Source organism: Hypomesus transpacificus, chromosome 18 (genome assembly GCF_021917145.1).
Source record: "Hypomesus transpacificus isolate Combined female chromosome 18, fHypTra1, whole genome shotgun sequence".
NCBI lineage: Eukaryota > Metazoa > Chordata > Actinopteri > Osmeriformes > Osmeridae > Hypomesus > Hypomesus transpacificus.
The window spans coordinates 3,105,632-3,123,946 of NC_061077.1; the positions used below are offsets into that span (position 1 = coordinate 3,105,632).

Sequence of the window (18,315 nt, forward strand, 5' to 3'; positions counted from 1 at the left end):
TTTTGATAGATGAAACGATAATGTCAATCTGTAATTGGCCTTTTAATTTATTGTTGTATTTTCAGGACACATGGACTTAAAAAAAGATTTTTTATTTTAGTAATATTGTGTAGGGAAATTAGATAATTGAGACAATACCAATAGTCAAAGATATTATTCCCCCCCATCAGTTTACAGTTTACATTGAAATGCTTCTCTGATCTGCCCACCATCTTATTTGACCCCATGGCCGTGGCTGTGTGGGTAGCTGTGGAGTTAACACCCATGACTGAGCGTTTCAGACATTAGTCACCCCCTGGGAGACAGAGGGCTAAAAAGATGGACCAAAGGAAAAGGGGTACATGTGGGATGATCTGTTTAACAGATGGCCTCCCCCAATGCAACACAACCATTTGGTGCCTTAATAACACCAGGACATACTCTCTCACTCTCACTATTGCTCGCTCTCTCTGTCTCGCGTGTGTGTGTGTGTGTGTGTGTGTGTGTGTGTGTGTGTGTGTGTGTGTGTGTGTGTGTGTGTGTGCGTGCTGGAGCCAGCAGGCCCTAGTAGTAGTTGATAACTCCTCCACTGGATTATCTGAACTCTAATAACTCTGTCTGAAACCACTCGGTCTGTTTGTCCTTCTGTTTCCCAAAACATCCATCAGAAAGACATGGACCCTGCTGCCCCATCCACCCTGCGCCTGACTCTGTCTGAGGACAGGGGATGTTCTACTCAGGATTACAAGCTGGTGGACTTTGTTGCTGATATTCACTGTGTGCACAGTCCATCACATACGGATCTGTTAAGCAAATCCATGCGTGTTTGGACTGTGTACTGTTGATGTTGTTGTTGTTGTTGTTCTCTGTCTGGTACTGTGATGGATGGATACACTTTAGTCAGGGTTCATACTGTCGCTGGACTTGTGTGAGCTGAGGGCAGTCTGAACCCTATGTTTACGCACACACCACGCACACACACCATGCACACACACACACACACAGAGAATACCCTGTGTTTGAATGGGGGGGAAGTCAGGCAGGGTTTCAGAACACAGAACATCTCCTGGCCCTTCCTGGAATTCTCCCTGGGTTGCCACGGAATTCCCACACGGTTGTGTGTGTTTGTGTGTGTGTGTGTGTGTGTGGAGAGAGAGAGAGAGAGAGAGAGAGAGAGAGAGAGAGAGAGAGAGAGAGAGAGAGAGAGAGAGAGAGAGCAACCCTGAGTAAACCCAGGGCACTTTTGGTCCATACATAGCTGGGATTGCCACTGCTTAAAACACACAAACACATGGCCTTCGGTGTGGGTAATGTTGGCTATTTTATCTCCGACTTGTGACAAGCTAAAGTAGTAGGAAGATCTGACAGTATGTATTTCCATGTGCAGCAGTCCTTCAATTGATCTTAAGTAAAGGTCGCCATTTAAATGACTATGTTTATGAGAGACCGACATCCAGGACAGGGGCCAGTTTTCTTAATTTAACCCGGTTACAAATATTGACTCTGACTGTAATTTAAATATTAAGAGAAAAGTATTGCTCCGTTCTGCGAATACTAAGAGTGTGACATTCGGCCAAAAATTGCATGCATAAAACGAATAAGTGGCCTACATGGACTGGCGTATTTACAAGTGCTTAATGTGCTTTAAACTGATTTAAGTGCCTCTCTGCAACTATTATGCAAACAAACGTACCGAAAGTCCGCCAAATCCTCTTCGTTGAATGTGAATGGTAAGCAGCTACTGTAAGCAGGGTACAATTCATTTGTAAATCCATGTCCTTTCAATGGCCCTTATTGCCTGGGAACGGGCTACCCTGTTGGTTCCTCATCCTTAATCGTCCAAGACTGTCCTGTCATCTCAGTCAAATGATTAAAACACAATTTAGATTGTCACCGGAATCTTTTGAGTTAAAAAACGTAACAATACAAACGCAATATATGACACTTATTGCAACCTCACTTGAAAAGTACTAATTCACTAGCACAAAGTAAAAACAATAAATAAAAATACGATGAAGACTTAAACTAACCAAAGTGTTTTTTTGAATGAGCTTTGTCAAATTGCCTAAAATTAAACTTATATTTGTAATAGCAGATACTGTAGATCAAGCATCTTTGGAGGACGAAACCAAGTGACAAAGATAGGGAGCCTGTTAATAAAACAAGTTTACGATGCCAAAATAAAGATATTGATGATACATTGATAGTAATATACGCTACTTTCCTTTTAATGTAACGACACTCACATTCTCTAAAATACGTAAAGTCAACCAAAAAAGTTATTCATGAATGTGTTTTTATAGCTACTCCTTTTCGTTTGTTGGTTACGCCCCGGCGAACAGAGCCTGCTTGCTGCTGAGGATACCAACCTGAACGAAGCTTAGTCACCAAGAGGCGCAACTGCGCGGAGAATAGCCTACGGAACATAAGAAAACCCTCTGACTTTTAAGGTTTTACAGTAACTACAATCATCCAGTTTCATGCTTTACCTACGTGACAGTGCGACGGAATGTTTATAATGCTTTTTACGACCTTTTGGGGATTATGACTTCAAAGGAATTGATGCATACCTGCGTTATTAGAGCAGACACAGCCCTGGTTTGAACCTATTCCCCTCTCCAGCGATCCGTCGATGGTGAACCTAACAGTCTTTAGATAGTTTATCAAGGTAAGCTCGCATCTATAATAACGATTTTTTTGCAATAAATACAACATACACAATTTTTTAAAGTGAATTGCGTTGCTCGTTGTTCTGCAGCTCAAGCTGTCATTCAGAACAAGTTTAAAACGTTTTCAAACTGAAATGTTAGATCTTTTCGACTTGGCAGACAGCCTACGGTAACTTGCAAAGTAGACCCGGCAAAGGGAAACCCTGTAGGTTTATGTCACGTTGTAGTTCCTAAACATTTATGGTTGTAAGGTAGTGTTTTTTCAATGGCAATGACCTTTGTATAGGCAAAAGGTTTTTGTAAGATATTCACTGCTTTTAGACACCTTATAAAGTGGACTGTATATCAGTGTCAGAGATTGGTAGCCTCTTCAACTCCTTAATAGAGAAGCCTCCAAGTTAGACCTCATGACTGCGGTTTCTGCCTGGATACACACGTTTCTGTCCAGGTGATGGACCTGGGTCGTGTAGTGTGTTGTCTAAGTCTGCGGTCCATGGTCCTGCATGTGTGATGTTGGTATATGTTACATATCCAAGTCTAAGGTCAGTGTGTGGTGTTGGCACTATCTCAGTACAGCATGACCTTTCACCCTCGGTGACTTCTACCCTGTCACACCTAGGAGAGCTCTGGTCGACCACAAACACCACCTTTGTTCAGCAGACATTCCTGTAACACTTGAGTCTAGGGCCTGTGGGATAGCAGCCAATGGTCCCGGGTCACACCGGCCACCGCGTTTGCATGTGTGACACAGCACCTGACAGTGTTAAGTGTTACTGTGATAGCTTTGGCACAGTAGGGCAATTTCAATGTAAAATAACATGACTGCTCAGATGTATTATTATGTTTTTTTTCCATCCGGTGCCATCTCTGCCACGATGACGCACCGTTTTCGAGCCGCGCTATCCAGTCTGATTGGCTCCCCAAGCGGACGTGTTGGGGTGGTTGCCATGGATTCACGGATGTAATTAACTTATCATTATTTATGACCTTGGTGGTGTTTGGAATAGTTGTGGTGTAGTTTGTCGTCCAGGACAGTATCCAGCAGTTTTTTTTTACCACCTGGTTTGTGGACTAACTGTGCAGATTAGAGTTGTTCATGAGCTACCCAGAGATAACAACAGAAGAAACTTTATCACTTGAGCAACTAATACACTCAGTAGCTTCCCCTAATCCTGGGAAAATGCGTCTTTTTCTCAGGACAGAGTTGTTTCTGATAGCTTAAAGAATCAAGCCAAGGATCTAGGAGATGAGTTGACTCACATGACAAAGGCAGACAGGAGACTGCTCACAGTCTGACCAAGCATGTGCATTAGGTGTGGAAAAAGCCAAGACACAGAAATGTCTCTTTGTTACATTTCAAGCTTTTACAGCATAGGCGTTTCTGAAGGTTCATCTGCCCTGTCCTCAATGCTGGAGTGTTGTATGTTGTCAGCATGTTGTCTATCTGTTGACTGCCTGTTGTCAGTCGGTTGTCAGCCTGTTGTCTGTTGTTTGTGCAGCACACCTCACTTGGAAGACACATGGCCATTAGAGACAACTAGTAATTCATGCGGTGACAGCTGTGAATACAACATCCACATACACCTCTAGATGACCCTGCTCCCACCCCCCACCTATCTCTTCACTTTTCTCTCTCTCTCAACCTCTGTCCCTCTCTCTTGTTCTCTCTACCTTTCCCTGTCTCTGTCCTGCCCCTGGTAGCTTTCCCTCTGCTCGACCCCTCCTCCGTCTCCCTCAGGCCTGTCTGACTTACAGCAGCAGCCTCAGGGGTGTGGGGGTGGATTCCCTCCAAGTCAGCTGTTCATCATGGCATATCGATGTACACAATCTACCACATACACTACATATGTTACACTGTACATCTGTTTCTTTTATTTTCTAATCCAGAACTCATCATTAAACGATGCACAATTTGAGAGCCAAAAGTGAAGTTTGTGTTTATTTTTTTTATCAGTGTGATCAGCATTTTGTCCTGAGGATCTGGGTTTGTGTAGGCTCAGCAGTGGGAAGTGGTGTGTGTGTGTGTCAAGGGAGGCTCACAGCCCCAACCCCCCTGCGTGCACACACACACACACACACAAACTGTATTCTACTAATTATCTAACCCTGTCCCTCTCTTATAAATGAAAATCAGCATATTTCTTTCACTACTTCAAGCACTATGCCATAGATCTAATCAATCATTTCCTTTCAGATAAATGAAGAAGAGACATTCTCAGTAGGGCATAAGAAACAGAACTGGGCTAGTATAATAATGTCTGGTCCGTACAGTGTCCCATCTCTATAGGACATTAACAACTGTACAAGAACAGTTTAATCATCTACATGACATTCTCTATGCATCTCAGCAACATGACTGGTGGAGGATGTGGTGGTGTGTGTCCTCTTCCTGCCCTCTTCCAGTCTCTCAGCCATGGTAACAGAGGATCCAGGAGAACGCTTGTGCCAGTTTCCTTCTACCCACTCTAGCATCACACACACACACGTGCACGCACACGCACTAACCCTCACAGGCTTTGAATATTCAAATCCGCTCTTATTTGCATCCTCCAGTCTCCAGCTGCAGCTTCTCACTGTGCTGCTCATGTTTAAGTCAACCCTCCTCTCTCTCTCTCTCTCTCTCTCTCTCTCTCTCTCTCTCTCTCTCTCTCTCTCTCTCTCTCTCTCTCTCTCTCTCTCTCCCCCTCCCTCTCTCTCCCTCTGTGTCTCTCTTCCCCCCTCTCTCTCTCTCTGTCTCTCACTTAACCGTCCATGAACTACCACTGTTTAATTGTCTTATTATTGTTACGACCCTCAAAAGGATTAAAGCGTACCATGTCAAATAGCTCATTCATATCTTTCCTATGTCTCTCACTCCTCTCTTTCTTCTTTGCTCCCTTCATGTCTTTCCTCCTCTTTTGCTATTATACACCCTTCCTCATATCCCTTTGTTTTCCCAGTCCTTCATCTTTAAACAGCTTCAGTATCTCGCCATCCCCTCTCTCTCCCCCCTCTCCCTCCCTCCTCTCTCTCTCTCTCTCCTCTCTCTCTCTCTCTCTCTCTCTCTCTCTCTCTCTCTCTCTCTCTGTCTCTCTCTCTGTCTCTCACTCACGCACGCACACACGCTCTTTCTTTCTGTTTATGCTTGTCATCCCTCTCTCTTCTTTCATCCCTGAGCCCTATAGACCTGCTACCCCTATCTCCACATCTCCCTTATATTAACTCTCCATCCCTCCCCCTTTCTTTCACTCCCTCCCTTTCTCCCTCACCCCATTGTTCATTCTCTTCTCTCATCTGGGTGTAATAGTATTGTGGTTTGACTTATAGGCTGTGTACACAGGTTTTTAAAACCTCTCATCTTCCAAATGAAAACAACAAGTCATAAATCCTCCAGGAGGTTCCTGCCATGGCCTCCTGACCTGCTTGGCTGCTACAGCTGTTCTGGTGTGCCCTCCCCTACCCTGCTTTGCCCTACCCTGCCCCTGTTTTACTTTGCTCTGGTCTGTCCAGACATGAGATCTTTTTAGTGGATCACTTTGCTGTTCTCACCCTTTGTTCTTAGAGCTTCATTTTCACACATGCACAAATGTACTGACTAAAGCTGTTTTAGAGGAATCCCTTTGATACTCTTTCCATGGTGGGGTCTGTATAAACGGCTAGTTCAGTAGTCCAGACACAATGTTCTGTGTGTGGAATGTGCTTCTGAGCACTTTGTGGTTCAGTAATGAACAAGGAGCTGTTTGATGCTAACCTAGCTGCCCCCGCTAAATTGCGCAGAGACTGAAAACAAGGGCCATGTTATCCATTAGAGAGGGTAACTTTAGCTCTTAGGCTACCTCGGCAGTGTGGACGTTCCTCCAGGCTGAGCGTCCCTGAGCATCCAGTGTTCTCAGCTCCGGTGTGTGTCTCTGGCCAGCGGCAGGACTCCACGCACATGGGTCTCACGGAGCATGTGCTGACCAGATGTTCAGGTAGCTGGGCTTGATTCCAGAAGTTTCCTCAGGGGAGAGGTCGATGTTGTAGATTAGTAGATGAAGCGTCACTCTTACCCATACCTCTCTCACCTCTCGTTCTGTCATCTCATCTCACCCGACAGTGATCATGTTGGCAGGGAGGGAGGGGGATGGGGGTGGGGGGTGGGGGGAGGCGGTAATGATGGCGGGAGAAGCAGCGGGGAGAGCGGTTGGGTGACAGGATGGGAGGGGTACAGGTGTTTGACACTCAAAGTAGAGGTAATGGAGGGTAACCAGGTTGGACTGTTTAAGAGCCGTAAACCATGATGCTCTATCTAAAGTTAGTGTCACCCAATTGTCCAGATGTAAAAAATGATTGAGGAAGACGAGCTACGAGGGCCAGGATGGTCCAGAGTTAGTGTTAACTACCAGCACAGCTTGGCTGGCTCTGGTATAAAAAAGAAAAAAAAGATATAGTGCTAGGTAAAGTTACTATCCTATGCATATGCTTGTTTCAGTCGAGTCCATCTTGATTACAGGGACATAGCATAGCTGACACAGCATCCACCGATGAGCCTTACATTTAGGAGGCTGAGCTTTAACCACACAACAAAGCTGACTGATGTAAAAATGTGCTTGTTGCTGGGTAAAGTTTCTATCTTCTTCCTGTGTGAGCCGCTCCCCGTACAACCATGTGTAGGAGTCTGGAAATGTAGCCAGCTATTGATTGGTGACTCTGGGCCAGGATGCTAGCCAGCAGACTCCTTTCACCTTCAGTAAACAATGAGAGGGCTAGCATTGTCACCGGTGTGACCATCTCTTCCTCTTTATTTACAGGGATTCAGACCACAGGAAACATCTAACCAGGAGAGGAGACTAAATATCAGGTTTTACATGACAAGTCTTTATATGTCGGAAGGCAGATGAGTATGCTAATGCATGAGGGTGAATGACACGTTTAACCTGTAGCTTCTTCAGGTTTGTCTCTCAACCAGTCGACACATCTAACCAGCTAAATAGAACCTTAAGTATCTGCTGGGGAATGTGTGTGTAAGAGAGGCATCTGCAGAGCTACCTGGAATCCTTTTTTCACACTTTGTCTTTGTGATGCTGATTCAGTGTATTCGCAGATGCCTCCAGACGTGCTCACAGCCAGATTCAGGTTCTATAGGAACACAGTCTCCATAGAGACAGATCTACTGTCAAATAATGTCATTGATGTGTTACAATGAGTGTAGAGGGATGTGTGTTTATGTGTGTGTGGAGGGTTGTGTGTGTGGGTGAGTGTGGAAGGGCTGTGTGTGTCAAGCCTTGTGGGACCAGGTCCAGAATGTGCTGAGTTTTCTCTTTATTGTTGCTGGGTGGAATATTTCTGTGTCGAACACTCAGAGGAGAGAGGAGGAACATGTCTGTCTGTCTGTCTGTCTGTCTGTCTGTCTGACATCTGTCACAGTGTTGTCTCAAGAGAACAAAACAACCCCTCTTACCATAGAGGATGATAGACGAGTACAAATTCGAGTCATGTTTGTGTGCAGCACAGAGAAGTGGACAGCCTGGGTCTCAGTGTGTGATGGTATGGACCACTGCTAGGCTGCAGGCACTGACATGAACAAGAGAAGACAGTGGAATGCCAGAGAGGTGGTGAGAGGGAGGAGTGGGGAGCATGGAGAAGAGGAGTGGGGGAGTTGGAACATTTGTCCTGCCATTTGGTCCAGTCAGGCGTCTTAACATGACCCTGTCGACACATGCTGTCTGTTTGTGTGTGTGTGTGTGTATAGATGTGTGTGTGCGTGTGTGTGTCTGTTTCTCTCATGACTGCTAATCCTTAAAAACTAGTATGTGTTTCCACAACACGTTTATCATCAAATTACTGCTGAACCTATGATTTTTACACTGATTTATATAAGACTGAATCTAATTAGTTCCTCGTTTTAAAAGCTGAATTCAACTGGTAGAAATGTAATAAAATAAAATAATGCTTTTGGTAAAATTCCCTCTTTCTATTTGACAGTTTACAGGCTGGTAAATGTTGCATTGTTACAAGTAGCAACAGCCATCAGTATGCTGGTGAGGTGACCTAGCTGAAGTAACTGTTCCTGTGTCCTTGTGTTGGAAATGTCAGGAAGGTCCAGTAATTACCTTGCTAGTAACGGCCACATTGCAGCCACTGAAATATGACACCTTCTCTACCCCAACCAAGTATTTGTGTGCCTTTTTGTCAAATTTCTCAATCAGACACATTGCCTTTTCTTTGCCTCCCTCTTGTCACTTATCTTCCATCTCTCTCTCTATCTCTCTCTTTCTCTCTCTCTCTCTCTCTCTCTCTCTCTCTCTCTCTCTCTCTCTCTCTCTCTCTCTCTCTCTCTCTCTCTCTCTCTCTCTCTCTCTCTCTCTCTCTCTCTCTCTCTCTCTCTCTTCTCTCTCTTTCTCTCTCTCTTCAGAGTCTGAATGGCATAGAGACAGGTCCTCAGCACATTCTTCTGCTCCGGGTGTGTGTCCTGTCAGATCAGTGTAACCACAGCCTAGAACAGCAACACAGAAGCTTTCCTGCTCAGCCACTCAGACCATACAGCTCAGGCATAATCAGTGTTTATGTGTGAGGGTTAGCTGGGCTGGATGGGCTTGGCTTGTCATGGCTGGATCTGGCTTGGCCTGAGTTTGTCTGGATGGGCTTTGCTGGGCCTGGCTGGGTTTGGCTGGCTCTGGTTGGAACTGGCTGGCTCTGGTTGGAACTGGCTGGATCAGGCTGGTATGGGGTAAGACTGGCTGGTTCTGGTTGGTTCTGGTGGGTTCTGGCTGGTTCTGGCTGGTCTTGTCAGGGTCTGGTTGGGTCCAGAAAGAATGACAGAGTTCAGCAGAACCAGCTGTTGTGAGGAGGGCAGGCCCTGTGGTTCTGAGTGGACTATGTGGTGATCCAGGGAGAGTTGTTTTGCAGGAAGTGGAGAGTTTATGGCTGTTATACACACAGACGAGAGAGATTGTTCAAGTCTCTAGGTTGCATTGTGCTGTATTATTATGGTCTGTATCTGATGGGATCGCAGGGAGACGTTAACTTCAGGATGATCTGGCTGGCGTAAGTGTGTGTGTGTTGTTGATGGTTACTAGTGTGAGAACCCTCCCTCCTGTGTCTGACTCCTTGCCTGCTCTCACTTCCTTCTTTACGAGCCATTTCCTGTCCCTGGCTTTCCTCTTCCTGTGCCCAGCTATCCCAGAGCCATCCAGAGGGGTGGGGAACTAGGTCAGGTGTGTGTGTGTGTGTGTGTGTGTGGGTATGGGTGTGTTGTGTGTGTATGTGTTTATCACCACACGACTGTCTTGATAAGACACATCTTGTTTTGTCTACAGAGATTGATCTGTTTTCTCTTTCATCACCGAAATCTTGTATATCCTATTATATACTGTATCTCCTTTAATCATTGTATATATAGGTATGTAATCCCGAGTCAGTGATGGTTACTCTAATACCAAAATCAAACATCTAGAGTTGTTTATAAAAAAAAACACTGTTGCAGTTTTTTTGTTTGGTCACTGTTCAAAAGTATGACTACTTGTTTCTTGCATTCTATTTAGTGTGCTTTCCTCTGTGTAGTCTGTTGGTTCACAACCTTCCTTGAAGACAATGTCCTCTGTGTAGTCTGTTGGTTCACAACCTTCCTTGAAGACAATGTGTCCCTTGCTGACTATTTGTTTTCGTTTGTTACGATTTCAGGACTCTGGCGTTGACTGTTTAGGAGCTTCCTCGGCAGGTGGTGTGGAGTACTGCAGCACAGTGACTCCGCACCAGGGTGCATTGAATGGCCACAAGCCCAAATTACTGCAACACCTATGAGTACAATTGTAAGGTGAGAGGCCACATGCACTGCAAGTACACAGCCTTTCACACAGTCACACACACACATTCACACACACACATTCTCACACTGTCTGCGTCTTTCTCTCACTCACTCGTGCATGGGTCTGCTGTAGGTAAACAGGCACCTGGAGAATAGTGACAGCAGCCGGGTCACATGGGAGACACATGACATGGAGGTCAGAGGTCACCTGATCTCAGCACCTGGTAAGTAACAACAGAAATGATGGTCAGTGATATAAGATTTGATAGCTGGTTTTGACAGAATTGGATATTTGTATTAGTATGTGAGTGTGTGTATGTGTGTGTGTGTGTGTGTGTATATGTGGTAATTCCTCTCGTTGTCTCCGCAGACCTGCTGGTCAGTCAGGACAGTAAGCAGAGGGCGGAGCGTATGACGGCGCTCCAGGAGAGGAGGCGGAGCTTGCAGACCCTGTTGAACACCCGTGTATCAGAGCTGAAGCGCGTGTGTCTGCAGGAGGCGGTCAGTGCACGCACGCACGCACACGTCACCCCCCCCCGACCCGTCACAGACAGTGATCCCAACAGTGTAATCTTCACCATAACAAGTCTCCCTCTCCTCGTAGGAGCTCACGGGGGAGGTTCCAAATGAGTTCCCCCTAGAGTCTGGAGAGAGGCCCCCCTACGTGAGGAGACGAGTTGGTACATCCCGCCATGGGGCCAAGAACATCCTGAAAGCAGAGGTGAGGAGGAAGCAGGGAACTGCAGAATGAAGAGAGAGAGAGAGAGAGAGAGAAGGAGACGGAACACAAATGAAAGAGAGAGAGAGATACTCTGCGATGCCTATGTGAGACCATCCTTCCTCTGTTGTCCAGGAGGATGAGGCCCCCCATCGTAAGCCGAAGAAGACCCTGTTCAGCAGTGCCCTACGCAGACACACAGAGTCAGAGCAGCAGAAGACCCTGTTCAGCAGTGCCCTACGCAGACACACAGAGTCAGAGCAGCACCAAGCACACGGCAAGAGAACCGTCCACAGGGGCTGTCACACAGGTAACACACACTGACTGACCCAACACACAGGTAACACACACTGACTGACCCAACACACAGGTAACACACACTGACACACCAGTCACACAGGTAACACACAATGACACCCCAAACACACAGGTAACACTCCCACCCCCCCCTCTTCTCTCACTAACACACCTGCCAGCTCCCCAGTTTCAAAGCTTTTTCAAGAAATAGTTCCACCTTTAGAGAATCTGGTACAAAATGACATACTGTAGAGTAAGTATCAGCACTGCTTCACTGACTTTCTCCAGATGAGTCCCATTATGTTCTTCTCCTGCAGCATCACCACAGTTTTTCTGCTGGGGTCTGGCGAGATAGGGTGGTAGTGTAGTGAGTCCTTGCACTCCCAGGGAACAGAGAGGAAGTCCCAGGTAATGGGATGAGGGATGGGTCTGGTGATTTCGGAACCTTTTGTTACCGTGGGAACTTGCTGCTGGGCTGTATTTGTGTGTGAGTGTGTGCGTGCGTGCGTGCGTGTGTGTATTGAGGGGTCACAAAGTATATCAGGAACAGGAACAGGTTCCTCTTCCCTTCATGGAAAACTGCATGCTAGGCAAAGCATTGTGGGACAAAGGAAGGGCATTGTTAAGAGGAAGAAGAGGAAGAGAAGGAAGTGTGGAACAGCACTCCTCTTCCTCTTATTATTCTCTGGGGCAGCTCTCAGCATAATCACTGTGGACAGACCTCTGGACAGACAGACAGACAGTCAGTCAGTCAGTCAGACAGACAGACATGCTGACTGATAGACGACAATAGGCAGGTGGCAGACAGGCAACCAACTTGTTTTCTAACATGTGTGTATCCGTGCGCATGTGTGTTTGTGTTTGTGTTCCCTAGATGACACAGTCAGATCTGAAAGCAGCTCCATGTCAGATTCCACAGGACACGACACTGGTAAGACCGTAGGCAAGGTTACAAGTTAATATGGTGTAATACTGCTTAGTAGCTTAATTAAAGCAAAAAGAGCTCATTCAATAGCCATTTCCAGAATGCCCCTACCTCCCCCTTTGTCTGAATTTTGTTAAATTGTTCAATCTGAATTTCTTTCTCTGTCTTCCCGATATTTCTCTCACTTTCTTGATTTGTGTATTTATTTCATGTATTATATTTTTTTCATTTTTGTCTTTCTCTAACACACTCATGCAGTCACACCTCCTGTCCTACCAGATGATTGGTCAGAGAGCCAGCCAGCAGACCCAGACTGCAGGCTTGGCAGGAAGTTGTCACCGGTGGAGGTCTACTATGAGATGAGGACGCGACGCAACTCGCTAGCCAGCTCTGTTAGGTAACAACAAGAAACATTGCTGTCCTTTACCAGCTTGTTTTAGAAGATAATTTTAGTCACTGCTTTGGGTTCATCACAAAGTGAGTGGTAATCATAATTGGTGTTGAGATTGAGTGACTTGGGCATGATGTGGTGGGTATAGGGAATCCTTACAATGTGTGTGTGTGTGTGATCAGTCCTAGTCGTTCTCTTCCTCGGAGTGTGTCCAACCTGGAGGGGAGGAGTGTTCCTGCCACTCCCCTCCTCGCACGGACCAACCAGGGTGTCAACATCAGGTCAGCTTTGCATATGTCATATTTACATCCATAACATCCATGAGATTTATTCTTATGCACTTTTCTCCTTTACACATATTGTACCTAACATGAGCACTGTGCTTATGTCTCCTCCCCCCTCCAGGTCAGATTTCCCTGGAGGTCCTGTTGCACTCAAGCTGCATTGGTCAGACAATCACCAGGCCCAGCCCCACACACAGCCTCTACCCAATCAGGACGGACACCTGCAGGAGCCCAGCGACCAGGGCCATGGTAACGCATCTACCGGCCGTAGCAACAGCTCTGAGGCTCTATTGGACCGTAACACCTCTGAGGAGGATGGGGGGCCTGGGGTGGGGGTCCAGGTTCAGAGGCCAGCCATGCCCCCCAGGAGCGGGCCTCCCTACAAAAGCTCTGAGGCGTTAATGGAGGGCCGTTTGCGTCAGGTCCAGCGGGGCAGCCCAGAGAGGCAGGTGAACGGCCATGGGGAGCCCCACCGAATGCGCACCTCCGTGGGTGGTCGGGGAGGCGGGGCGGGGGGGTACAATGAGATCCTGATGGACTACGTGTGGGGCAAGCAACAGAAAATACAGAACCAGCAGCTCCAGAGGCAACAGTCTCAGGGTAACAACCAGGGCAAGGCCAGACTGACAGCCTCTGTATCCACTAACTTCAATGGCTACCCTCAGCCTCCACCCCCACTCCCACCCCAGCCCCACAGCCAGCCCCAGTACCCTTCCTCCCAGCCCCAGGGCCTGCATCTCTCAGGGGCCCCGCCAGCCTACAGCCCCCTGATGCTGCGAGGGAAGCCAGGTGAGCCCAGGAGGGTGAAGGTAACTCGTACCAAGTCTTGCGGCCCCTTCATCCCCCTCCAGCAGGACGGCCTCCTCCTCTCTGCCTATCCAGACCCCATCACCAACTCTTACCCCCATCCACACCCACAACCGGACCAGCCCAGTTCAGCCCCCCCCCAGCTTGGCCGTGGGCCCCCCCAGTACCCCTCGGAAGCTGCCACACCAGAGGATGCTACGCGAAGCCTCCACAAGGCTCTGGCGCTGGAGGGGCTGAGAGACTGGTACCTCAGAAACACATTGGGTCACCCTGGGTCAGGAGGTCAGGGGCCAGGCACAGGTCCAGGGTCTGGGAAGGGTCAGGAAAACGGTGCCCCCCACCGCAGAAGAACCACTGCTTCCCTGCACTGCTCCTCCCAGCCCCACACGCTTCAACACCAGCAGTCCTACCAGGGGGAGGGACACCTACCCTACCCCACCCAGAACCCCACCCCACACCTGCCCCACTCTGCCACCTTCCATGGTCATCCCCTTCATGGCAGGTTTGTACAATTATACACACCACAAATACTGTACCACTGGGCCAACACTGGTCAGGCCATTACTGGTCTCTAATGTAATCCTTCTCTTTATAGTAATACTGCCATGTCTCCATAACCGGCCTTGTTCTTGTTGCCTCTACCCCAGGTCTGTAGAGCTGCCTCTCTACCAGGACATTCTTCCCACCCAGTTACAGGAGCTGAGTCTGAAGGGGGCTAATGGCGACCAGCCAAGCCCTGGCACCTTGGTATAACCGGCCAGTCCCTAGTTTGCTAGTCTCACGAGCAGGACATATAAACTTGGAAATAAATTGAATGTGTCTGGACACATAAGTGAATCATATTAAAAAGAGACATTTGATTTGTCTTCTGGATAAAGACAAAATATCCTACGTCGAAAAAGAGACTGCAATTGACACAAAGGTTATTGGTTTGTTCCTTTCTCTCTCTCTCTGAGGGGTATTTTCATTTGTATTGCATAAGGTTGTCATTTATTTTCACTTCTGAAGCTGAGAAAAACCAGGGTGTGTTCTTATGTGCCAGGCAAGCTAGCCAGCTAGCAATCCAACCATCAAAGGCAGGGGATCTGGCTTCATCACAGTCCACTGCTATTTGTTTAATGAATGATGACTTTCTCTGGGGAAAAGACTGTTTCTCTTTACAATAATGTGTTGTGATCAACTGTTTGTTCAAACAATTACAAAACAATACCAGCTTCTTCTAGTCACACTGCTCTATTTCTAGCAGCCTTCCTCCCTGGATACTTAATGTAATGAGGAGAAATTTGACTCACAATTACTCCTTGGCACAGTGTCAAGCTCACTGAGCTGAGTCACTGAGAGAGAGAGAGAGAGAGAGAGAGAGAGAGAGAGAGAGAGAGAGAGAGAGAGAGAGAGAGTGCTACTGCTGGCTGGTGTATGTTTTCTCCTTGACCACTAGGTGGCATTTAAGTAATATTAGAGTTGTGCATGTTAATGGAGCTTTGATACACAGAAAATACCCTTTTGTATTATAATCTTTCTTATTCTTGAGAATCACATTATAGTCCTAGAAAGGCTGAAAAGTCAGGAAAGTCCAGTACAATCATTAGTAAGATGCCATGGCTTTAATGATGACAAGACTTATTTAGGATCGGTTAATCGAATTTCACTCTTTGTCAGCCAAATTACCAGCATTGTCTCCTCAGGTCTCACTTAATAAAGGTAGGAAGTCCAAACCATATTGTGATGTCACTATTACAAATTTGTTATCAATATTGTACAGTAGTCCATTTAAGTTGAAATCAGGTTGTGTGTGATTACACCTGGCTAAACAAAACAAACAACTTGGCCTCGTGTTTTAACTAGAAAAAACAAGCACAATTTCCCCCCAAAATTCAAAGAAATTAACAATCAACTTTCTAACAACCAACTGATGAGATACAGCCATTTGGGTAAATGGTAGTAACGTTGTTTGATATCCATGAAGTTGATCCTGTAGATAAAAATGACCCGCAGATCAAATCTCAGAGTAGGCATACATCTTTAGAAGAAAGTCTAACTCAATACTGCTGATTACAATGACCTTAATCAATACCCAAACTACTTGTCTTTGACTTGTGCCATATAGAAACCTTACAATTGTTGCCCTAATCTTTGTATCCCAAAGCAATGACTTTGTCAGGAACTCAGATGGAGCTGTTTCATAAGGATCGTGTTGCTCATTTTTCCCTACTCTCTGTACGTTGCTCCCAATGTTTTTGCGATTAGTGCTAGAATAATACTTTGACTTGTATTGCAATGCAACAAAAGGCAAATTCAACTGTGCCTGCACAACATTGTCATGTTGTGCAGTATGTCCTCAAATGTGTGTCCCCAAATGAAGAAGCATACTGATAGGAGTTCGAGGGCGTGGCCAGAATTCTACTTTTGGGGGGTCCCATCTTAAAATGAGGCGGCCACTAAAATATATATAAATATATCAACAATTCCTTAATTTTTAATTGTAAGCAATCAGAAATCTGGGGGGTGGACATGTACATGAGGGGGCCTAGGCCCCCCCGTGGCTGTGCCCCTGGTTTGCGGGTACGGGGTGGGAGGTGACTTCAATAAGGGTTTTTTATTGCTTTTTTCAAATAATGAATTTAAACAATTGTTACACCAGCCCCTAATTGTAAATCAGGTATTCCAGCAAAAAGAGGCTTCTCAGACCAAAACAGGAGAGACAATGTGTAGTACGACTCATTACATTATCTGCTGTCTCTACGTTTGTTCCTAGAGTATGTGCCACATCTCTTCACTCTAGCGCATGCAGAAAAATGTGAACTATAAGTACCTTCTTAACATCTATTTCTAAGCTGAAGACTGCAATACAGGAGGTTACATTTGCTTCTTAGAATATAGCTTGCAGTATTTTCATCCCAGGTCTACATGCTTTGCTTACTAATGAGCACTGCAGTACTACAGCACGTGGTGTGATACTGACTGAAGCAATCAATCTCTTCTGAAGGAAGTGGGGTCTCTCCTGGTCATGTTAGTAGTTTGTAGTTAGTAGTACAGTACAGAACTAGTATTGATGTATGCTAGTAGTGTAGTTCGCTCGTGGAGTAGCATGCTAGTAGTGTAGTAAAGTAGTGGTGTCGCATGCTAGTTGTGTAGTATGCTAGCAGTGGAGCATACTGCATATCCAGGGATACAACATTCAAACAATTTTGCCAAATGCTGCCAAGCTTGTCTCAGGATTGACTGAAAGCTGCTCTGCTTTTTACATTTTGTATTCATGACCAAGCTACTGATTAGAACAAAATAGAGTAGAATAGATTAAATAATAGATCAGAAAATGTTTTCCTCTGACAAACTAGACCATCCTCCCCCTCAGGTGCTCATGGCCTCTGTAAATTCTGGTTTGAGCACAATTTGTGTGGTGTTTTGCACTTCCGAAGAGTAGAAAAATGATAATTATCATTATTTTGTATAACACTTGTGACATATGCTTCCAAACTTGTAAAAACGTGACCAAACTGCTGTGAAAACAGTGCTATCATCTGGCACTATGAGCACAGGTGCTTCATGCGACACAGTGGGATCTGTGTTAAAAGTGAGTTTGACAGTTTGCTAATGAAAATGTCCCCTCCAACTAAATCCATTTTTGTGATGCTTGTTTTGTGATTGTTAATAAGATTCCTTTATATTTTACAGTTAAGCTCAGACACATGGCTAATGGACCACATTTACATATTGGCCTGAAATCATGAATTAAAAAACGTAAAATTAAGGACAACTCAGATCAAGTAACCTAGGCATATACAGTATCACATACCAGAGAAAGAGACATTCAGTATTACAAAGGGATTGATCTCTACAACACCTTAGTGCAGGTGAACTGAAGATGTGTATCAGTGACTATGGTACATGAACAGCATTAATGTCAGCTCCCTTATGATGTCATCATTGGTAACTTCATCCTCCTCAAGCTCACTCTTGTCTTTCTTTCCCTCTCCCTCCCTCTTTTCGCTTTCTCTCTCCATGCCCCTACTTGGTTTTCTTTGTAAATGTAAAAAAAAAATGTAAATGTAAATCTCCAGGTGGTCATATAGCATGAATTCCATCATGTTATGAATTACTTTTTGATTGAATTAGGAGGTCAAGGTAACTGGACTGTTTTGGACAGGTAGAACCCAGCCTCTTTCTCTGGATTCACTTCTTTCTGCTGTGATCTTGACTTGGTCTGACCTTTTAAATCTGGTGGACTTTCTGATCTTTAGTCACATAATGCACCCGTGTAAATATGTATGCTTTTTCTATCCGTCATTTTTTCTGCTATTTGTACTTATTTTTCTCACACATAAATATGTGCAAACGGTTGGTTTGTTTGTGTGTATGATTCTTATGAGAAATGAAAACGCATTGTATGGAAAGCTAAGGAATTTCTTTTTTTAATTAAAGCAATATGTTAAATGTTTATGCGTCTGAATTCATCTTTAGAAAACATCTCCTGCGCCCT

General features: G+C 45.6%; 1 protein-coding gene across 4 annotated transcripts; it reads left to right on the forward strand.

The window, feature by feature from the left end:
• Window positions 1-2,342: 2,342 nt before the first annotated feature.
• On the forward strand, window positions 2,343-18,286 carry ccdc120a (coiled-coil domain containing 120a). Of its 4 annotated transcripts, XM_047039268.1 has the most exons (12): window positions 2,343-2,647; window positions 7,418-7,467; window positions 10,290-10,422; window positions 10,547-10,637; window positions 10,784-10,914; window positions 11,018-11,134; window positions 11,267-11,441; window positions 12,303-12,359; window positions 12,612-12,750; window positions 12,927-13,025; window positions 13,150-14,337; window positions 14,483-18,286. In XM_047039268.1, exons 3-12 carry the CDS (start codon window positions 10,375-10,377, stop codon window positions 14,586-14,588), a joined length of 2,151 nt encoding a protein of 716 aa, XP_046895224.1. In that variant the 5' UTR covers window positions 2,343-2,647; window positions 7,418-7,467; window positions 10,290-10,374; the 3' UTR covers window positions 14,589-18,286. The 4 variants fall into 4 exon arrangements, with proteins under 4 accessions (XP_046895224.1, XP_046895222.1, XP_046895225.1 ...); XM_047039266.1 differs by lacking the exon at window positions 7,418-7,467; XM_047039269.1 differs by lacking the exon at window positions 7,418-7,467 and having other exon boundaries at window positions 12,633-12,750.
• Window positions 18,287-18,315: the final 29 nt, after the last annotated feature.